General features: G+C 54.1%; 1 protein-coding gene and 1 long non-coding RNA gene across 4 annotated transcripts; one reads left to right on the top strand and one right to left on the bottom strand.

The window, feature by feature from the left end:
• Positions 1 to 1,077: 1,077 nt before the first annotated feature.
• On the bottom strand, positions 1,078 to 22,867 carry DAPP1 (dual adaptor of phosphotyrosine and 3-phosphoinositides 1). Of its 3 annotated transcripts, XM_032950123.2 has the most exons (11): positions 22,604 to 22,867; positions 21,768 to 21,952; positions 19,392 to 19,508; positions 18,735 to 18,871; positions 18,427 to 18,557; positions 14,649 to 14,696; positions 13,284 to 13,346; positions 10,863 to 10,948; positions 9,666 to 9,753; positions 1,583 to 1,626; positions 1,078 to 1,418 (listed from the first exon to the last, which is right to left on the bottom strand). In XM_032950123.2, the coding sequence occupies exons 2-11, from the start codon at positions 21,803 to 21,805 to the stop codon at positions 1,391 to 1,393; spliced, it is 780 nt and encodes a 259-aa protein (XP_032806014.1). In that variant the 5' UTR covers positions 21,806 to 21,952; positions 22,604 to 22,867; the 3' UTR covers positions 1,078 to 1,390. The 3 variants fall into 3 exon arrangements, with proteins under 3 accessions (XP_032806014.1, XP_032806013.1, XP_032806015.1); XM_032950122.2 differs by lacking the exon at positions 22,604 to 22,867 and having other exon boundaries at positions 21,768 to 22,193; XM_032950124.2 differs by lacking the exon at positions 22,604 to 22,867 and having other exon boundaries at positions 1,078 to 1,362; positions 21,768 to 22,190.
• On the top strand, positions 17,231 to 20,400 carry LOC142924120 (uncharacterized). The gene is made up of 2 exons (XR_012941284.1): positions 17,231 to 17,509; positions 18,434 to 20,400. It is a non-coding gene; the product is annotated as an uncharacterized LOC142924120 (long non-coding RNA).
• Positions 22,868 to 23,484: the final 617 nt, after the last annotated feature.

The following is a 23,484-nucleotide window of genomic DNA, read 5'->3' as shown; positions in this document are numbered from 1 at the left end:
GTAGATGTGGCGTGCTGTGTGTGCAGTAGGTGTGGCGTGCTGTGTGTGCAGTAGATGTGGCGTGCTGTGTGTGCAGTAGGTGTGGCGTGCTGTGTGTGCAGTAGCTGTGGAGTGCTGTGTGTGCAGTAGGTGTGGCGTGCTGTGTGTGCAGTAGATGTGGCGTGCTGTGTGTGCAGTAGCTGTGGAGTGCTGTGTGTGCAGTAGCTGTGGAGTGCTGTGTGTGCAGTAGATGTGGCGTGCTGTGTGTGCAGTAGCTGTGGCGTGCTGTGTGTGCAGTAGCTGTGGAGTGCTGTGTGTGCAGTAGGTGTGGCGTGCTGTGTGTGCAGTAGCTGTGGAGTGCTGTGTGTGCAGTAGGTGTGGCGTGCTGTGTGTGCAGTAGCTGTGGAGTGCTGTGTGTGCAGTAGCTGTGGAGTGCTGTGTGTGCAGTAGATGTGGCGTGCTGTGTGTGCAGTAGCTGTGGAGTGCTGTGTGTGCAGTAGCTGTGGCGTGCTGTGTGTACAGTAGCTGTGGAGTGCTGTGTGTGCAGTAGCTGTGGAGTGCTGTGTGTGCAGTAGATGTGGCGTGCTGTGTGTGCAGTAGCTGTGGAGTGCTGTGTGTGCGGTAGATGTGGCGTGCTGTGTGTGCAGTAGATGTGGCGTGCTGTGTGTGCAGTAGGTGTGGCGTGCTGTGTGTGCAGTAGATGTGGCGTGCTGTGTGTGCAGTAGGTGTGGCGTGCTGTGTGTGCAGTAGCTGTGGAGTGCTGTGTGTGCAGTAGGTGTGGCGTGCTGTGTGTGCAGTAGATGTGGCGTGCTGTGTGTGCAGTAGCTGTGGAGTGCTGTGTGTGCAGTAGCTGTGGAGTGCTGTGTGTGCAGTAGATGTGGCGTGCTGTGTGTGCAGTAGCTGTGGCGTGCTGTGTGTGCAGTAGCTGTGGAGTGCTGTGTGTGCAGTAGGTGTGGCGTGCTGTGTGTGCAGTAGCTGTGGAGTGCTGTGTGTGCAGTAGGTGTGGCGTGCTGTGTGTGCAGTAGCTGTGGAGTGCTGTGTGGCTACGGGAGCTACCGCTCGCCAGCGGACCCGACCGCGAGTGGAAACACACACACTAACAACAAAACTATCGACGCGAAAACAGGCTTGGCCCCGACAGGGAGTCCAACCCGTGGGGTTGAGGGTCCGCGGCCAGGTCCAGAGCAGTCGAGTCCCCCGAGGTCGGCGCCACTCCAAGCAGACCCCTAAGGGGGTTCCCTAATCCCCTTCGTCCCCCTCCCCGTGGTGAATCGTCTCCCCGAAGGCATGGCGGGGAAGTGTTCATCTGTCCAGGCGTTCATCTGCCCTGGTGTTCAACACCTCGGATGTTCTGTCCAGGTGATCGCTGACCCGGGTGTTCACCTACAAAGATTTTCACCAGGTCAGATGTTCACCTTCCCAGATGTTCGCCTACAGCCCTAAAAGGATGTTCACCAGGTTAGATGTTCACATACAAAGATGTTCACTAGTTCAGATGTTCACCTTCCTAGACGTTAATCTACAACGAGGCTAACCAGCTCAGATATTCACATTCGCAGATGTCCATCAATTCAGGTGAGTGTGTAACCGAGTGTCCACCTACATGGTTTTGTTTTTCCGCAGCAATCTTTGTTTCTGTTCTTGATTCTGCCGATCGGACACACAACACGCGCACAAAGATAGAGATCCCCCGTTTAGCTGCATACACTGTTTGGGGCAAGTGTCGTTAGCACCGATGAAGGCCGGTACGGCACACGAGGACGTGGTTTGGACAACACCACAACCGGACGCCTTTGTCTCCCAATGTACTGACGTTTACACACCGCATTAGGTAAGTCGGATAATCGCTTGCCACTGATGTTGCCCGAAATTGAAGCCAGGTGGTCGGTTTAGTAGTGCAGTGCGCTAACCACTCTGCCACCACTTCACTTTACACACGCACCACTTTACACACACCGACGCACACATGCACAACAACAACAACCGCCGCTGGCCACTAAGTGGCGGTGTCGTCATTACGGCGCTTGTGCCAGGATAGGTGCACCTTGAGGCCATGTGAAGTGAGGAAGGCTTGCTGGCAGGTCATGGGACAGACCCAGCAAGTGCCATGGGTTGACTGTGCCAACTTGCTGCGTTTTAGCCGCCCGGCGCTCCGCTCATTGTTGTGAGCGTCGCTCCTGCACCCTCGATTGATACTGGTAGGAACCTCCTGGTTACACCAGCCCACAGGAGATTATTGTGTCCGTCTGTCCGTCGTGCATCCAAAAATGGGAGGGGTGGGGCTGGGCGGTGTTGTATATGTGGGTGTCATGAAATTGATGAAAATAATGAAAATTAAATGAAATTTGAAATTTGCATAATTTATCCAAAATTATGTTAATTAGTGTAATTATGCAGAGGGTGTGGGAGGGGCTGGGTGGGGAGGGGAGGGTGGGGAGGGGCTGGGTGGGGAGGGTGGGGCTGGGTGGGGAGGGGAGGGTGGGGAGGGGCTGGGTGGGGAGGGTGGGGAGGGGCTGGTCACCCCGTGGTGCCCTTATAAAACTACTCACGCCGGCTTGTGCCCGCCCTCAGTCGGGCATATTTGCGGAATACACCACGCCGCCATTGACCCTGGCCTGACCGAGCAACCCAACGTTCCTACCAGCTCCCTCCGCAGGAATGTGTTAATGGAGGGCGACTGCCTCCAACTGCCCATCTGCGTCCTTCATGAGCCTCCACAGAGGCCAATCTTGACACCGCTTGTCCCAGTCTTTGGCAAGTCCACTCAGCTCCACATCCTCCTATACCGCATTAGTCCAACTCTTTTCCAGCCCGTTTATCCCCCTCTATCTGGCCAAACAGAAGCTGCGGTGGCTGGGAATGCGTGCTGCATGACCCAGCCAATGCCGCCTCGCCAGCCAGAGGAGCTCACTGATGCATCAGTACCACCCAATCATAAATCATTAATTCCATCAGAAAAGTAACTGTCAGCACCCCACAAATTTCCTTCCTTAAGAGAAAGACTGGCGATCCGATCTCCGACCCTCAGAAACAGGGTTCTGAAATATCATGGGGCAAGGCGAGGTAAACCCGTTTGGGGCTGCCGTGCCTCAAATACCGGAGGAAGTAGCCACTGCTTGGCTAGCTGATGTGCACGTGCATACATGCGCGCACAGATGCATTTACACAAAGACACAGATGTCCCGCATAGCCTTGACAAACTGTTCGGTCAAGTGCTGTTAGTGAGAACATATGAAGGGCATGCACAGCACACGAGGGGATGGGTGGCGAGCACCACGCCTGACCGCCTTTGTCTCACCAGTGCTGATGTTGTTGGTGCTGGTAGCGCATTCACAGGCACGGACAAACACATGCAACAACAACAACCGCCATTCGCCACTGAATGGCGGTGACATCACCAACAACAACAACAACAACCGCCATTCGCCACTAAGTGGCGGTGACGTCACCACGACGCTTGTGCCAGGCTATGTGCACCCTGAGGCCACGTGAAGTGTCGAACGCCCGCTGGCAGGAGGTCACGGGGCAGACCCAGGTGCCACGGGTCGACTGACTGAGATGACTGGCTGATGCACCACCTGTGCCCCCTACTGTGCCAACCTGCTGTGCTTTAGCCACCCGGCGCTCCGCTCGCTGTTGTGAGCGTCGCTCCTCCGCCCTCCGTTGTTGTTGGAGGGCGACTGCCTCCAACTGCCCAGTAGCATCCTTCACGAGCCTCCTCCACAGAGGCCGATCTTGACACCGCTGGTACCAGTCATCGGCAAGTCCACTCAGCTCCACGTCCTCCTGTACCACATCACTCCATCTCTTCTCTAGCCCGTGCCGCGCCCGCTTAGCCCCCTCAATCCGGCCAAACAAAAGCTGTTTCGGCATGCGGTGGCTGGGCATGCGGGCTACATGACCCAGCCATCGCAGCCTTGCCTGCCGGAGGAGCTCACCGATGGGACCCTGCCCAGATCTTTCAAGGATTTGTGAGCTCCTCACACAATCCAGTCTGGTTAAACCCAGGATGGATCGTAGGCAGGTCAGCCTAAATGTTTCTAACCGGCGAAGATGTTCCATTAGGGGGGTCCACGTTTCGCAAGCGTAGAGAAGGGAGGGAATGACCGTGGCCGAGAAGACCTGAAGCTTAGTGCAGAGCGACAGACCAGGTAGCTTCCACACAGCGTTACGCAACCGATGAAAAGATATTGCCGCTCGACTGATTCGGAGTGAGACCTCTGCTGTTAAACTGGAGCCAGTCATAAGCACACTGCCCAGGTATGGGAAACTCTCCACTCTCTCCACAACTGCCCCATCACCGATTGGGAGTTGTGGGGGTGGAGTGTCCGATGGTACAAAATACCCAGGCAGGTGCTTAGTTTTGGTGGGGCTGATGGTAAGGCCCCACCTCTTAGTGGCATGCTCCAGTCTCAGCAGCAGCGTCTCCAACTCCTCCTCTGACTGAGCAGCTATTACCAAGTCATCAGCATACATAACGTGGTTGAGCAATAGGGAGCCATCCCTTGACCGCACCCGGGCATCGATTAGCCTCCCATTATATCTGTACCATATGGAGATTCCCCCGGTACAGCTATTGAAGGCTTCACGAACTACGTGGTCAAAATAGATGTTAAATAATGTGGGAGCCAGAGGACATCCCTGTCGCACCCCAAGGTGTACAGGGAATGGCTCTGACTCCCGGCCACGTAGTTTTACCCGGGCCCGCTCACCATCATGAAGGTCCTTAATGATCGTGAGCAGAGGGTCAGGTACTCCAAAAGCACGAAGAACGACCCAGAGCCCAGGCCTACTGATGGTATCATAGGCCTTGACCAGGTCAATAAAGCAGAGATGTAGGTCTTGTTGGAATTCCCTACACCTCTGCTGTAGCAGACGGACAGAAAATATGGCATCTGTGCAGGACCGCCCTTTCCTGAAACCGCATTGGGGCTCCGCAAGCCTCTCCTCAGCGTGCCTGGCAAGGCGATGCTGAATAATCCTTGCCAGGACCTTTCCCGGCACACTGAGGAGTGAGATGCCCCTGTAGTTGTTACAGTCTGTGCGGTCCCCCTTCTTAAAAAGGGGGACCACCAGGGCATCCTTCCAATCCTGCGGAACCCGTCCAGTGGTCCAGACTGTTGTTATGATGTCATATAGGGCAGTCTGTGCACAAACGCCACCCTCCCTCAGCATTTCGCTTGGGAGATCATCTCTGCCCGCTGCCTTTCCTGGTCTCAGACTCCGGATCGCCTTCAATACTTCCTCAGCAGATGGCACCTCAGCCAGCCACTCACAGGGGGTGACTTCATCCAATATTTGAGGCACCGCAGCCTCAGCAGGGTCATCCTCACTTTGTGCCACGATGTTTTCCTGGCTGTCGGATTTTCCCTCCCCCAGGACCTCACAGAAATGCTCAGCAAATCTGCGAACCTGTTCCTGGGGGTCGGAAATTGGATCACCGTTTTTTCCCCTAATGATGGTAATAGGTGTGGCGCTGCAGGTTACTTTTTTGATGGAGTTAAATAGCGATTTGTGATCACGGGCCACTGAGGCAGACTCCATCTCCTCAGCAACCCGCGACCACCACCCATCCTTGCAGCGCCTCACGGCTCTCCGAACCTCCGAGCGAAGGCTGCGGTAAGCCTCCTCATTCTCTGACGTGGGATTCTGTAGCCGATGGCAGTGGGCCTGTCGCTTTTTCTCAACCATCCTGAACAACTCCTCTGTCATCCAGGGTGTCTGGGGAGGTCTGGACCGCGTACCCAAAGCAGCCATTGCAGCTGCATGAGTCACAGTCCTAAACCTCGCCCATTTACCCTCGACATCAGGAGGAGTCGGGGACGATGCCAATCCCAGCCGCAAGCGATGATGAAATTCTCGCTTGCAACTTTCATCAGATAACTGAGACCAGGCCACTTTAGGTTGGAATGGGGTCCTGGGTGTACACCCACCACCGGAGTGGAAGAATGGCAGGCGCATCTTACAGATGACTAGTCGATGGTCAGAGGGCAGATCAGCTCCACGGTAGGTCCTGGTGTCAAGGACATGGGCTCGCATTCGCTGGTCCGTCACTATGTAGTCCAGCAGATGTTCTTGCTTGGACCCGGCATGCATCCATGATGTTGTGTGGATGCGCCGATGCCGGAACAGCGTGTTGGTAATTACAAGCCCATGGGCTGCACAAAAATCTAGCAGCCTCCTACCATTGTTATTGAGCTGATCTGGCCCATGCCCTCCAATCACTCCAGACCAGGTGCCAGTATCATGACCAACTCGGGCATTGAAGTCACCCAACATGATGACTCTATCCCGAGGGGCCACTTTAGCCAGCACCTGTGACAGGAGGTCATAGAAGGCATCTGACTCATCGGCTTTGCCTGCATCCCTCCACGGATGTTCATCTTCGGTGGGGGCATAAGTAACCACGACCACCATTCCTCGCCTCCGGTTGATGGGAAGGCGAGCCCAAAGTAGCCTGGGGCTTACAGCTTCCCACACCTCACCGCCACGCTCCCACGCCCCCTTCATTCTTTTGTTCAAAAGAAGACCCACACCCTGTTGTTTGGCAGTCTGCTGCCCCGAGTAGAGGACTGTCCACCCCTCATGGTGGCAGGAGCCAGAGCCGGTCCACCGGACCTCCTGAATGCCGCATAGATCCAGGCGGTACCGGTCCAGCTCCCGACAGAGGAGTGGCAGCCTCTCCTCTGCAGTGAGCGTTCGAACATTCCACGTGGCCACCCGTAGTGGCTTTTCGTTGTTTCTGGAGTAGCCCCGAGGGTAGGTATTCAATCTCCTGGCTCCGCCAATTGGGGTTTGGCCAGGAGACGTCATAGACGCCTGGCCCCCCGGGGCCTCCGGCACAAGCTTAGTTGTTACATATTTCACTTTAATTCGTGGTTTTGTGGTAATTAATTGAAGGTGGAGGGGTTACCAGCCCCTCGCACCCGTCCAGAGCCCCCGTTTAGCCCCTGTGGTGGACACATATGCCATGAGGGGAGGAGCCAATCAAAATTGGAACTCCCCCCACAGCACTGTCCACGACAGAGTTGCCCGTCCGGCACCGCGAGGAGGTAGGGGGTTGTTTTGCCGGACGGTGACGTCACCACACATGCATTCACACGCACACACACACATGCATTCACACGCGCACACACACACATGCATTCACACGCACACACACGCATTCACACGCATTCACACGCACACACACGCATTCACACGCACACACACACATGCATTCACACGCACACACACATGCATTCACACACACATGCATTCACACGCACACACATGCATTCACACGCGCACACACACATGCATTCACACGCACACACACACATGCATTCACACACACATGCATTCACACGCACACAAACGCATGCATTCACATGCACACACACTTGCATTCACACGCACACACACATGCATTCACACGCACACACACACACATGCATTCACACGCACACACACATGCATTCACACACACATGCATTCACGCACACACGCATGCATTCACACGCACACACACTTGCATTCACACGCACACACACACATGCATTCACACGCACACACACACATGCATTCACACGCACACACACACATGCATTCACACGCACACACACGCATTCACACGCATTCACACGCACACACACGCATTCACACGCACACACACACATGGATTCACACGCACACACGCATGCATTCACACACATACATTCACACGCACACACATGCATTCACACGCGCACACACACATGCATTCACACGCACACACACACATGCATTCACACGCACACACACACATGCATTCACACGCACACACAAACATGCATTCACACACACATGCATTCACACGCACACGAACGATTGCATTCACATGCACACACACTTGCATTCAGACGCACACACACACATGCATTCACACGCACACACACACATGCATTCACACGCACACACACATGCATTCACATGCACACACACATGCATTCACACACACATGCATTCACACACACGCATGCATTCACACGCACACACACTTGCATTCACACGCACACACACACATGCATTCACACGCACACACACATGCATTCACACGCACACACACAAGCATTCACACATACACACACGCATTCACACGCACACACACACGCATTTACACGCACACATGCATTCACATGCACACACATGCATTCACACACACATGCATTCACACACACATGCATTCACACACACACATGCATTCACACACACACATGCATTCACACGCACACACACACGCATTCACACGCACACACACAAGCATTCACACGCACACACACACATTTACTCACACGCACACACACATGCATTCACACGCACACACACACATGCATTCACACGCACACACACACATGCACTCACACGCACACACACATGCATTCACACACACACGCATTCACACGCACACACACACGCATTCACACGCACACACACGCATTCACACGCACACACACATGCATTCACACGGGCACATCCATGCATTCACACGCACACACATGCATTCACACGCACACACACATGCATTCACACGCACACACAGACGCATTCACACACACACACATGCATTCACACGCACACACACATGCATTCACACACACACATGCATTTACACGCACACACACGCATTCACACACACACGCATTCACACGCACACACACATGCATTCACACGCACACACGCATTCACACGCACACACATGCATTCACACGCACACACACACACATTCACACGCACACACACACGCATTCACACGCACACACATTCACACGCACACACACACACATTCACACGCACACACACACACATTCACACGCACACACATGCATTCACACGCAAGGGGAAGTGCGAGTCGCCTGACTGCACATTGATGACCGCAGCAGTGCCAGGCTGCGTGTGGCGACGCCTGTACCAATGGTAATAAGTAATCGGTGACTTATCTATCCAGGAGAGGCACGCTGAGTCGCAGCACTCTTTTTCAAGAGGGTCTTGCTGCTGCTGCTCCATTGGGCTTTTATCGAAAGATATTTCCAGCCAATGAATGATGAGTTCGTGTTGATTATGCCACGTGGGAGGAAACCGGAGCACCCGGAAAAAACCCACACAGAGCACGAGGGGGCAACGCTCTATCCCCGTACAGATGGAAACAGATGTCGATTAATCGACTTCTTGTACTGCCTTCTCCTGGAAAGACAGGGTATGGCACTCCCTCGACACTCACGGGTTGGGAGATGCACAAGAGTTGTGTCATCCACCAATCCTCAGTGACTCCACAGTGCTGGATTACAGGCCACGTGCACAGCCACCACTACCTGGCGAGATGGGATTTGGGGGGGAGGGGGTGTGCGTGTGGGAGCGGTGGTGCAGCGGTTACCGCACTGTGTTATAGACCCTGATACCCGAGTTCGATTCACGTTCACCGCCACCAACATTGACGATCTTCTGAACCGGTCCTGGGCCTCCCCTATGTCGACTCGGGCTCAAATGAGCACCTGGTGCCGCGTGTAAACATCACCACAAGGGATACAAAGGCGGCCGAGCGTGGTGCTGCCCCCCCCCCCCACCCGTGTGCCGTGTCGGCCTTCGTACGTGCTCGCTACCAGCACTCTGCCCCAAACAGTGCGCTCGAGGGGGATCTTTACCTTTGTACCTCTGTGTGTGCCACTCACCATCTTCCAGCGCAGGAGCTTGATCCACTCGTCAGCCTCCAACGCGTTCTTGGCGCACAGGAAGAAAGTCCTCTCCGGGAACACGAGGCTGGGAGACAGCAGCACGAGCGTGGGGTGGAAGGTGACGGGGGGTTGGGGGGGGTCACGTTGACCGACACTCGGGAAGGGACTCGATACGCTCGTCAGTAGCGCTGCTGTGTCCTCAGAAGGGGACAAATATCAGAGACGACGTTTCGGGGGGCAATCTTATTTCGTTTCACATTCACGCGGTTAAGCCCAGACAAACCCACGGCAGGAGCAGCGGCGCTCTGTGTCGCTGCGGTTAGTCCCTAGCGTCGTTGCACGTTGTTGTCGAGCCTGTGCTGGGTGAGCACAGGCCCGACAACAACGCAGAGGCAATGCCCCTTCCTCGTAGCGCGAGCCACGGCTACGTGGCTTTCGTTTCCTGTGCTCGTGCGCCACTGCCAACGCAGCAGCACCAAATACTTTGATGCAAGTGGTGGTGATGGTGTAGCTGGTACAATTTATGATGGTGGTGATAATGCTGATGATGATAGTAGTGTTGTTGATGGTGGTGGTGATAGTGAGTAGTGGTGAGGATTGTAGGTGACAATGACGGTGATCCTCATGGAATCGATTACAATGACAACGACGACGACGATGTTGTTGCAAGGCCCTCTTCGAGTCCAGCGTCTCGTTATTAGTGAGATGTGTGTTGGTGAGTGTATTCGGTGAGTGTGTTTGGTGAGTGACTGTGTGTAGGTGAGTGTGTTTGGTGAGTGAGTGTTGGTGAGTGTATTTTGTGAATGTTGGTGAGTGTGTTTGGTGAGTGTTGGTTAAAATGTGTTGGCGAGAGAGTGTGTGTTTGGTGAGTGTTTGTGTGTGTGACAATTATTTGAACCGGTCCTGGGCCTCCCCTAGGTCTACTCAGCCTCAAATGAGTACCTAGTGCGGTGTGTAAACATCGCCACTGGAAAGACAAAGGCGGCCGGGCATGGTGCTGGCCACCCACCCCTTCGTGTGCCGTGCTGGCCTTCATAGGTGCTCGCTAACAGCACTTGCCCCTACAGTCTGTTCAGGCTATACGGGGGTTATTTGTCTTTGTTGGTGAGTGTGTGCTGGTGAGTGTGCTGGTGAATGTGTGCTGGTGAGTGTGTGCTGGTGAGTGTGAGATCGAGGGGCACGTTGAATCCTCACCAGAAGCAGTTCACCTTCTCCCGGCTGTAGTCGAACTGCACTGCCGTGCACCGGCTCAGGTCCAGGGCTTTGATTGGCTCCGTGTCCTGGTCACGGGTGCCGCCACAATAAAATCAGACCGCGTGGTGTTGTTGTTGCTTCGGAAAATAACAACAACAACCACCAACAGCAACAGCCGCCACCAGCACCAGCTGAGTCAGCCGATAAATGTAACTCATCTCAGCCCCACTGTAAACATGGCCCCTGCTACCGAGATAGTAACTTTGTTTTTATTTCCCCTGACACCGTGTGCTGATGCAAACGAGTTCCTGGTACCATAGTCCAATGTTTAAAAGTAGAACGAGAGGCGCACTGATGCTGTGGTTTAATGTGAACCTACCCATGGCACCGTGGTTTAATGTGAACCTACCCCATGTTACCGTGGTTTAATGTGAACCTACCCATGTTACCGTGGTTTATTGTGAACCTACCCATGGTACCGTGGTTTAATGTGAACCTACCCATGGTACCGTGGTTTATTGTGAACCTACCACATGGTACCGTGGTTTAATGTGAACCTACCCATGGTACCGTGGTTTAATGTGAACCTACCCATGGTACCGTGGTTTAATGTGAACCTACCCATGGTACCGTGGTTTAATGTGAACCTACCCCATGTTACCGTGGTTTATTGTGAACCTACCCCATGTTACCGTGGTTTATTGTGAACCAACCCCATGGTACCGTGGTTTAATGTGAACCTACCCCATGTTACCGTGGTTTAATGTGAACGAAGCTTAAATGTCATGGGGCCCGATGTCATCACTGGCCTCGTGCTGTGGTCCAGGCATAAAGAAGCCCTGGTAGCAAGGCCGAATGCAAAACTACACCAAGTATGTGGTTATAACTTTAATTGGGTCCTTGGCGTGGTAAACGAGTTGGGGGCTGAGGAATAATAGTAGAGGAGGGGGCGGTGGGGGAAGGAAAATGGTTCCCGCACATCTCCTCATCTCAGATTCAGAATCTGTATTTAGACTCGAGTATATAAAGCTTTTTCACAGATGTCCACTAGGTTCACAGACGTCCATATCAAATATGACTCCCCCTCCAATCCATCTCGCCCCCCCCCCCCACCAACCAGATCCGCGACACACGTCTCTTCACGCGCGCCAATCTAATGCCCCCCCGCCCCCCATCAAGCGCCCCCCCCCCCAGCCCTTCAACCTGGAACGTGTTCAACCCCCACCCAACTTCCCCATCCCCTTTCAACCTTGAACCCGCAACCACCCTCATCCATAAACCATCACCAGCTCCTACCCAGGCGTGGGAGACACGCGTGTGCGTGTCGTAAGATTTGGCGAAAACGGTGACTCGTGCGCGCGTCTCTGTGCGTGCGTGTGTCTTTGTGTGTCTGTGTGTGTGTCTGTGCGTGCGTGTGTCTGTGCGTGCGTGTGTCTGTGTGTCTGTGCGTGCGTGTGTGTCTTTGTGTGTCTGTGTGTGTGTGTCTGTGCATGCATGTGTCTGTGGCGTGTGTCTTTGTGTGTCTGTGCGTGCGTGTGTGTCTTTGTGTGTCTGTGCGTGTGTGTCTGTGCGTGCGTGTGTGTCTTTGTGTGTCTGTGTGTGTGTGTCTGTGCGTGCGTGTGTCTGTGCGTGTGTGTCTTTGTGTGTCTGTGTGTGTGTCTGTGCGTGCGTGTGTGTCTTTGTGTGTCTGTGTGTGTGTCTGTGCATGCGTGTCTTTGTGTGTCTGTGCGTGTGTGTCTGTGCGTGTGTGTCTGTGCGTGTGTGTCTTTATGTGTCTGTGTGTGTGTCTGTGCATGCGTGTGTCTGTGCGTGCGTGTGTCTGTGTATCTGTGCGTGCGTGTATGTCTTTGTGTGTCTGTGTGTGTGTGTCTGTGCGTGCGTGTCTTTGTGTGTCTGTGTGTGTGTGTGTCTGTGCGTGCGTGTGTGTCTTTGTGTGTCTGGTGTGCGTGTGTGCAGGGCGGAGCGGCAGTGAGGCGTTTAACGCGCACCGCTATGAAGGCCGGTAATCCGAGTTCGATTCCGCTGACGGTTGCCAACACGAGTGACGATTATCTTAACCGGTCCTGGGCTTCTCCTAGGTCGACTCAGCCTCAAATAAGTACCTGGAGGGGTTTGTAAACATCGCCACTGGGGAGACAAAGGTAGCCCAGGCGTGGTGCTGGCCACCCACCCCCTCGTGTGCCGTATCGGCCTTCATATGTTTCTTGCTAACAGCACTTGCCCCAACAGTCTATTAAAGCTATACGGGAGATATTTGTCTTTGTGTGTTTGTATACATGTGTATACATATGTGTACACACGTGTGTACAAATGTGTACACACGTGTGTACACACGTGTGTACACAGCAGCATCTACCCCGCCAGTCTACATCTCGGCGATAGAGGGGGTTCTGCTGGAGTCTGGCCTCAGGCTCGCGTCACCTTCCTGTCCTTGAAGTACTTGAGCTCGTTCCTCTGCAGCGTGAACCAGCGGCGCTTCCACGTCTGTGACACAAACCACGGGAAGAGCAAAAGGAGAGGTCCCCCGTGTAGCCTTTAACAGACCCGTGGGACATGTTCCGTTATGAAGGTAGGCACAGCACACCAAGTGGTAGGTGACCGCAGCGCTGATGTTTACACAAGGCAACACGCACACATTTTGGGGGTTATTGGTCGTGGGCGGGAATCGAACTCTGCTCGCCGGGGTCGTAGCGCAGTGCACGAAGAGCTCCCATCCCCGCTGCGCCCCATCCCCTTCACCTGCCCCCTTCCTCCCACTACCCCCCCCCCCCACCACCACCATTCCCTCTCTCCCTGCCCCCCTCCAGCCCCGATCCACTCCCTCAGGGCCCCCGGCACTACTCAAAGCCGTGCCACATGGGACAATGCGTAGGAAAAATAAATGTAACCGAAGATCGTCTAAAGCCGGAGAGTTCAGCCCTTGTGGACTTGACAATGGATTGACAATGGGATTGAATATTAAATTGACAATGGGATTGACAATGAATTGACAATGGAATTGACAATGGGATTGACAATGGAATTGACAATGAATTGACAATGTAATTGACAATGGATTGACAATTGGATTGACAATGGAATTGACAATGGGATTGACAATGGATCGACAATGGATTGACAATGGAATTGACAATGCATTGACAATGGATTGACAATGGGATTGACAATGGGATTGACAATGGAATTGACAATGGGATTGACAATATGATTGACAATGGGATTGACAATGGGATTGACAATAGTATTGACAATGGAATTGACAATGGGCTGTTAGGCAATCTTGAATATCGCAGGAGCAGAGAATATCGGCTGTCAGTGCCAACCTATAACATCGTGTTGCTGTGTGTATTGTAAAAAGGCCATTGCCCGAAACGTCACCGATTGTATTGTTTTTGTTATGTAAGGCCACAGCGTTATTGACGAACGTGTTGAGTTTTATTTTGTGCAATATAACCTTCATACTAAAAATGTAGATGTATTAATAATGTACTAATTATGAAAAGTATAAAGCTCGCTGGCAATCCACTGCTGGATGGAGGAACCTCAAAGCAAATAGAGCGGAGTTATTTTCAGAGGACAATGAACATAAAACAACTGAACACCATCGTTGATAATACCGCTTGTGTGTGGCCTTAAGTGAAAAACAACAATGTTTAAAGAGCGACCCTTCTGCATATCACGTGACTGAAAAAATACAGAGCGGTGATGTTCGTCACCAAAGGGCCTCCACTGGCGGGTGGACCTGGGTGCGGGGTTGAACCCATCTGGTAGATGGTGATCGCTCACCTTGACGCGGTTGCCCTGTTTGTTGAGGAATCCCTCCTTCGTCCCCACCTGGGTTGAGGGTAGAGGCAGGGATGGACATAACCAAAGAGGGGTCATTCTCCTCTGCTACCCCCCACTTCCACATCCCCTTTCCCCACCCACAGTGAGGCGGCCCGGCGGCAGAGCGCTTGCCACTCGTTGCAGAGGGTCACAGTTTGAGCACAGTCGCCGCCCTGATTAACATTGCAGGGTGTCACATTTCAGGGTGCGAGATAGCCGTAACACCACCACGCGCCGTCCACTCACAGGGGGATTTAAAGATCCCCCCCACCGGCGTGAGGATTCCACATTCATCACCACCCCCCTTCCCCTTTTACTGGCAGACTAATGTGACTCCAGGTCACTCTTGCAAATGAGACTCATCGTAGTCTCTTTGGGGAGATGTTAACGCCCTCGCCTGGTATACAGGAGGTCGTGGGTTCGTTCGTGACTCTGATGCCTGCTGTATATTTGAAGTTTGCATTTTCTCCCCGGGGTCGCGTGGATCTTCCTCCGAGTCTTCCGGGTGTTCCCTCGACATTTAGAATCATGCGTTTAGAGTATTTGGTTGCTTTACATTTCCACGTGAAAAGCCACTTCGTTGAACTATCATTTGTGGCCAGGTGGCTTCTGAAAAAGACCCAGATAGCTCAGTGGGCCTTCCGTGGTAAAACAAAATATAGTTTATATTTTGGATTGACCATTATTATTGTGTATTGTATTATAAACAATTGCGTACATGTGCGAATATCGTGCTGAAGTGTAGGCACGTGCGTCTATATGAATGAGGCTCTCTCAAGTGACTGGCTTGGCAGATTTGTTTTCCATTAAACCGGGGCTGAGACTCGCGAAGGCGAATCGCGAAGGTGAACGGGAGAGAGACCCCGAGAGTGGAAAGGGGTCGAGACCTCGCGGTGTCGTCTGACGTCAGAGATAAAGACACAGATCCCCCGTGTAGCCTGCAGCAGACTGTCGGGGCAAGTGCTGATAGTGAGCACTTTAAAGGTCAGCACAGCACACGAGGGGGTGGGTGGCCAGAACCCCACCCGGCCCCCTTTGTTTCCCTCGTGGCGATGTTTACACACCTCGCCAGATACAGTATTGATTTGAGGCTGAGTCTAACAAGTGGAGGTACAGGGCCGGTTCAAATATTCGGGGATCGTAGTGGAGCGCGTTAACCGCTACTCGGCCGCTCGCAACTCCTCACCCGGTCACTCCTTCACCCTCAACTCCATCACCAACACCTCCCTCGCCCACACCTCCCTCGCCCACCCCTCCCTCGCCCACACCTCCCTCGCCCACACCTCCCTCGCCCACACCTCCCTCGCCCACACCTCCCTCGCCCACACCTCCCTCGCCCACACCTCCCTCGCCCACACCTCCCTCGCCCACACCTCCCTCGCCCACACCTCCCTCGCCCACACCTCCCTCGCCCACACCTCCTTCGCCCACACCTCCCTCGCCCACACCTCCCTCGCCCACATTCCAACACTCGCCAAGCTCTCACCGCCGACCACCCCCCGGTGAGGGCTGTGGGTTTACGGCGTTTGCGGGAAGTGGAGCAGAAAACGAATTCGCGTTAGTGAGTGAGTGAGAGTTCGCGTGCGCCGTTCCGGCCTTCACAGGTGCTCGCTAGTAGCACTTGCTCCTACAGTCTCTGTTAAGGCTATACGGGGGGTATTTGTTTTTGTTCGTGAGTGTGTGTGAGTTAGTGAGCGAGTGTGCGCGTGATTTAGTGAGTCTGTGAGAATGTGAGTGATTGTGAGTGAGTTAGCGAACACGAGTACATGAGTGAATGGTTTCGTGAGCGGTAAAAATGTCGAGTGCAGAGTGTGTGAGTGAGTGTGTTCGTGAGTGTTAGTGAGTGAGTGTGTGAGTGAGTGTGTTAATGAGTGTTGGTGAGTGTGTGTTTTCGTAGGTTAGTGAGTGTGTGAGTGAGTAAAGAACGACCCTCACAACAACGAGCGGAGCGCCGGGTGGTTAAAGCACAGCAGGTTGGCACAGTAGGGGGCACAGGTGGTGCATCGGCCACTCATCTCAGTCAACACTTCACGTGGCCTCAACGTGCACTTAGCCTGGCACAAGCACCGTGGTGACGTCACCGCCACTTAGTGGCGAATTGTTGTTGAGTGAGTGTGCGGGCGCGTGTGTGATTTCATTCGTGCGTATGCATGTACGTGCATTTGTGTGTGAGTGTGTGGTTGAGTGTGTGGGTGAGCTAGTGAGTGGATGCATGAGTTAGTGAGTGTGAGAATGAGCTCTTAAGTGCGTCGGTTAATGAGTGCGTAGGTGAGGCAGTGGGTGGGTGGGAGAGTGCGCGCGAGTTTAGTGAGTGCACGAGTGATTGCGTGCATGAGTGAGTTAATGAGTGAGTGTGCGTGCGTGAGTTAATGAGTGAGTGAGAGCGCGCGCGCGCGCGCGGAGAGCCTTAATTAATCCTGCCCCGGCAGACGGGTGCTCCGTGAACGTGCATCGATCGAGAGCAGAGTGTGCGTGGGGGGTGACAGGTTTCTCACAGGGGAGGGGGAAGCCCCCACCACGGCCCCCCCACCGCCCCACCCCCCACACCCTCCAGGGCCCTTACCCCTCCCTGCGTTCGACCCTGAAGCTCCATGGCCACGCATGATGAGATTCTGTACGGCATCGCTTTTTTGCGTTGGACGGGTGTGCTATAGTTACATGGCCATGCCCTCGCCAATACCGTCTGGCAATCCAGCACAGTTTGTTTAACACAATCCTAAACCCTGCAGAGGAAACAGCGGATGTCAACACAGGACCAGAGATTTGCACGTCTTGAAACAGCGCTGCTGCAATGATGCACTCCCGAGAAGGCCCTGCGGCTGGTGGGTTATGCAAGTGTGTAATATATATTTTAGATTTAGTACAATGCGACAATTTGTGTGCTTAATAATGTTGTTACCTATCACTAACAGACTCTCCCTGCTTAGTTTACACAGACTGTCGGGGAATTAATAAAATAATAATTGTTGTTAGCGAGCTGGGTGCTTGCTATTCTCTTCTTGTGCACGATGGCAGTCGCAATGCGGCTCAGGAGCTCCACGATGCCATGCCGAGGCCTGCTGCTGCTGCCTGCTGCTGCTGCTGCCTGCTGCTGCTGCTGCCTGCTGCTGCTGCCTGCTGCTGCTGCTGCCTGCTGCTGCTGCTGCCTGCTGCTGCTGCCTGCTGCTGCTGCTGCTGCCTGCTGCTGCTGCCTGCTGCTGCTGCCTGCTGCTGCTGCTGCCTGCTGCTGCTGCCTGCTGCTGCTGCTGCCTGCTGCTGCTGCTGCCTGCTGCTGCTGCCTGCTGCTGCTGCTGCTGCTGCTGCCTGCTGCTGCTGCTGCTGCCTGCTGCTGCTGCTGCTGCCTGCTGCTGCTGCCTGCTGCTGCTGCCTGCTGCTGCTGCTGCCTGCTGCTGCTGCCTGCTGCTGCTGCTGCCTGCTGCTGCTGCTGCCTGCTGCTGCTGCCTGCTGCTGCTGCCTGCTGCTGCTGCCTGCTGCTGCTGGCCACGGCGAGAGAGGGCTTCAGCAGAGAGAGACAGCGCTCGTGTCGTGTCGCGGTTCACTCTGCGGTCCCGAGTACGGGTTACATGGCCACAGCCGCAGGGTTGTGGATTGCTTTTAATGTATCTCTATGGGTTGCTATGGGTCTCTATGTATCTCTGTGGGTCTCTAAGTATCTCTATGGGTCTCTATGTATCTCTATGGGTGTCTGTGTGTCTGTGTGTCTCTATGGCTTTCTATGTGTATCTGTGGCGTTACGCACGGAGGAGGCGTATGTGGGGACGTCATCGATGGTGCGACCCGAGCGCATCGCCGTGTGAACGATGATGGGGTCGTAGAAGGAAGGTTCCGCCACCTCCCGCGGGAACGGGAACCGGAGGCTAATCAGGCCCCCTGCAACACGAGGGGTTGGGGGGGGGAGAGAGGGCACGTGGGCTGGGCGCCATCGAGAGCACGCGGACCCCGAGAGAGCTGCCGTCGCCCGGTGGCGCGCGAACGAACGCGTGCCGCGCACTTGCGCCGGTCTCAAGCGGATCGACTGGTTTGGTGGGGTGGTGGTGGTGTGCTGACCGGTCTCACTGCCCAGGATGGGTTCGTTGGCGAGGTGATCGGCGAACTCCTTGACCGTGGGGAAGATGGTGAAGCCGAAGGAGAAGCCCCGAGTCTCGCTCCAGCTCACCTGGAAATTCCTCACCGAGTCCTTGGACCTGGCGAGCGGGAGGCGGGGATTCGTGGGTGCGGTGATGGTGGTGGTGCATGGATAGGGAATCATTGTGATGGTGGTGGATGGATTAATGATTATTATTGAAATGGTGAACGCATAATGATGATTATTGTTGGTGATGATGGTAATCATGGATGGATTGATGGATGATTATTTATTGAAAATGATGATAAGGGATGGGTGGCTTGGTGATGATTGATGATGGGGTTACTACGTAGGTGTGCTAGACATGTTGGGTTGCTATGGGTGTACGATGCAGCGTGTTCTATGCAGGTTGTGATATGCGGGTATGCTATACAGGCGTGCTATACAGGTACGCTATTTAGGGTGTGCTGTGCAGAATGTTAAGTCGGGTGTTATATGCAATGGGTGTGGTGCAGTCGGTGCTATGCAGAGTGAAGTATACAGGGACGTTAGGCGAGAGTGCTCTATGGGGGACACCACACAGGGTGTAGGGTACAGGGAATGCTCTGTGGGGTGCCGTGGGTGTGCCATGCGCTAACCTGGCCGCCAACACGAACTGTCCGTCCAGCCCCCGCCTGAACAGGTAGCTCCCTTCCTGCCCGTTCTGCATCAGCATCGCCTCGGCCACGTGGCGAGACATGGTGCCGTGGTACCACCTGCGGCATGCGGGCACAGGGGGGTGAGAACCCGGACTGGGTGTGGGTCGGGACCTCGTAGGGGTGGGGTGACGGGCGAAGGGGCGGAGGGGGGGGGGGGGCACGAGTCTGTGGGACAGGGGCTGTAGTGCCCCCCAGGTCTGTCTATCGCTGGGAAAGAGACCTTGGGGAGTTGAGAGACACGTGACGTGGAGCGGAGCGTGAAGGCCAAGTTGAAGTTGGTGAAGAGGGATGCTGGGGAGGGCGACTTCCTCTGGGCCCGCTTGGCTACTCCACACGGGTGCTATCGGCTACCCCACAAGCTGCGAGAAGCTCTCATTAATTCCATACACGTGCCTTAAAGATCCCCCACATAGCCTTCAACAGACTTTGGGCAAGTGCTGTTAGCGAGTAGCACATGTGAAGGCCGAGACGGCACACAGCGCGGTGGGTGGCCAATACCACGCCCAGCCGCCTTAGTATCCCCAATGGCGATGTTTAGACACCAAACCAGGTACTCATTTAAGGCTGAGTCGACCTTGGAGATCCCAGGGGCTGGCTCAGACAAGCTTCACTGGTGTTTGCCGTGAGCGGGAATCGAACCAGGGTCGCTGGGTTCGAGGCGCAGCACGCGAACTGCTGCGCTGCTGCTCCCCATCGCACGTGACAGGCACTCACACACACGCGCGATCAGTGATCAGGGCACCCACTGCCGACGGTTTCACAACGCCATCTGGCACACACACGAGGCCAAACAAACACTCATTCATTCGCAGGATCCTCCTCAAAACAAATGCAGAAGCTCAAGATTTCAGTGTGGCTTTTTCCCGTGTTAAATAATAATTCTAATTTAATGTATTTGCGTTTTATTGTTGTTGTTGATATGATTATTAAAACGCTCCAAGAAGATGAATCCCTGCAGTCACGAAAGCTTTAAATCGAAATAAAATGACTTGTACCGCGCGTCCTTTCAATTGCCTGTAAACGCATACTTTCAATCCGCGTACATCACCTGCTTGGTTTGACATAAGAGTTTGAAACATTGACATTTATCCACACAAACAGCGTGAAAACAAACGAAAGCGTACCAACAATGACGGAGAGCTGCATTCTTAGCATTGCGCGAATTAAACAGGACGAGCAAGATCAAGTTGGACGACACAATTGCACACCTCCGCAAAACGTGAAATGGCTTGGGCACGCAAGACACGCGGGTCACTGGAAGGAACGGACTCACTGACGGACGGACGGACTAATGGACAAACGAACTAACTGACGGACGGACTAACTGACAGACTGACGGACTAACTGATGGACTAACTGACAGACTAACTGACTGACGGACGGACTAACTGACAGACTGACGGACTAACTGACGGACTAACTGACAGACTAACTGACAAATTGACGGACTAACTGACGGACTAACAGATTGACGGACTAACTGACGGACTAAGTGACAGACGGACTGACAGACTGACGGACTAACTGACGGACTAACTGACAGACTGACGGACTAACTGACGGACTAACTGACGGACGGACTGACAGACTGACGGATTAACTGACGGACTAACTGACAGACTAACTGACAGACTAACTGACAGACTGACGGACGGACTAACTGACGGACTAATTGACGGACGGACTAATGGACAGACGAACTAACTGACGGACTGACAGACTGACGGACGGACTGACTGACGAACTAACTGACAGACTGACGGACGGACTAATGGACAGACGAACTGACGGACTAACTGACTTACTGACGGGCTCTGTGGAGACTAACACCGGAGTGCGCAGCCAACGGAAGAAACGCGCCCGAGAGAACGTCCCGCCCGTCCGTCCATCGCTCAGACGGGAGCCGTGAATTCAGCCCGTGCGGAGAGGCCAAGCGGTTCGTGACACTGCGAGGCCGTGAGACGTGGCAACGACCTCTTAGGGGGTGAACCCTTCGTCCGGCAGTGGATAGATCGGGGCCGGCGATAAATGATGGATTACGTATGTTGAACTTCGTTCGCACCGTACGTAGCCAACCGTACTAGTTATGGGTGATGATGATTTAAGACCGCACGTTGTGGTTTATGCGCGCCCGGTGACCAAAGGTCGGCCGCGAGCTCCGATCCGCGGAAACAGAGGCCAGATACGGAGAGAGCATGGGGCGCGGGACAAGAATTCGATCGCAAACACAGGAGGAGGAGGAGTGGTGGGGCGAGACGGGAGGGTGAGGTGGAGGGAATCCACGGATGGAGGCAGGGAGAAATGTTCAGGACTCACTGGAAGGTGGACAGCTCCTTTTCCACACTGGTTCCCATCGTGTCCTCGCCTCGCCCCTCCTCCTTCGTCTACTCGCCTCGGCGTTACACCGCGCATCTCCTCCCCATGGCGCCGCCGAGCGTGAGGAGTGGTGGCTCGCTCGGGGTCGCGTCCAGACGGACAAGGCGCGACTCACGACGCCACCACTGCTCCAGAAAAAAAGCAGCAACAACAGCAGCAGTAGCAGCAGGAACAGCAGCAGGAGCAGCAGCAGCAACAGCGACGGCAGCGGCGGGAAGTGGCGCCGTGCAGTGTTGGAGGTGGCTGTGCGAGGGCAGGGAGGGAGGTGGTTGAGGTCTCTCTCTCTCGCTCTCTCGCTTGGGTCCACGCGGACTTCAGACTGGGCGTGTGCACGGCCGAGCGCGTGTCCGAGGCGATTGGTCGCCAGTGGATGCCCCCCCACTCAACCCCTCCCCGCTACCACCTGTGCGGTCAGCTGATTGTGATGATAATGGTCATGGTGATGGTTACGAGGATTTTAAAAATCCATCTCATCCTACTGATGCGACTGAGATTCAGCCAAGTGGTTATCATGGTGGTGATGATGACAGTGGCAATGATGGTGGTGATGGTGGTGGTAGCGATGGTGGTCGTGATATGATAGTGATGATGACTGTGGTGGTGGTGGTGGTGTTAATAATGATAATGCTAGCCGTGGTGATGATGATGGCAATGATGATGGGGGTAGTGGAGGAGGCAATGATGGTGGTGGTTGTGGCGGTAACGATGGTGGTGGTTGGTGGTGTTGATGATGATGGTTGTGACATCATAACTCCACCTGTAAAACATCTATTTACCCCAGCTGCTGCTGAGACCTTCCTCCACGCTTGCATCACATCCAGAATCGACGACTGCGACTCTCCTCTCTGGCCTCTCCACTCGAGGATCCAACGTCACTGCCAGACTTCTCACCCACACCCCGAATCCTCCGAATCCATCCACCGGCTTGAACATCCAATTCTGGGTTAACTTTAAGATCGCATTCAGCAACTTCAAGATCCTCCATGCACTTAACCTCTACCTCTCGCTCCTACATCATCTCACTCTACTCCCCTCCACGCACTCTCCTACCTCTCCCCTCTCATCTCACTCTACTCCCCTCCACGCACTCTCCTACCTCTCCCCTCTCGTCTCACTCCACGCCGCTCTCTGTTCCATCAACCGTGGCTTTCTGTGGAATCCCCCAGGTCAACCTTCTCAGCAATCAGGCCCAATGTGTTTTTCATTCTCTTGTTAATGTGCCCGTGACTATTTCTCCGAATACCATTCGCTCACTTGCACAGGAAACCCGCGTCCCGATGTTTCCGCGCCACGTCCGATATATTACCCTGCAGTCCAAACGTTAGATCTTCCTCTTTCACACGCCTGATGGCTCACTGCCTCTGGCAACACATACACAATGCCCATTGTTTATGTCGTCTTAAGATGCAGTCGAATTCCGACGTGATGTACGCCTCTCTATATATATGGTATTGGACATAACTCAAATGAATCACAAGCGTTTTCGTGGAGAATAGAAATAACATATAAGCAGATGTCTGCTTCACACGTGCGCCTGTTCCGCGTGAACGCACAAGTATATCCTGCACGTTCATGTTGTTACTTGTATTCTCCACAACGACGCCAATGATGAGTATTTTGAGTTGAGTTGTTACCTTATACATTGAGTCAAACTAGG

Source organism: Petromyzon marinus, chromosome 8, assembly GCF_048934315.1.
Source record: "Petromyzon marinus isolate PM22_M1 ecotype Great Lakes invasive population chromosome 8, UKy_Petmar_22M1.pri1.0, whole genome shotgun sequence".
Lineage (NCBI taxonomy): Eukaryota > Metazoa > Chordata > Hyperoartia > Petromyzontiformes > Petromyzontidae > Petromyzon > Petromyzon marinus.
Note: the sequence above shows the minus strand (reverse complement) of the source record. Positions and strands in the feature narration are given on the sequence as shown.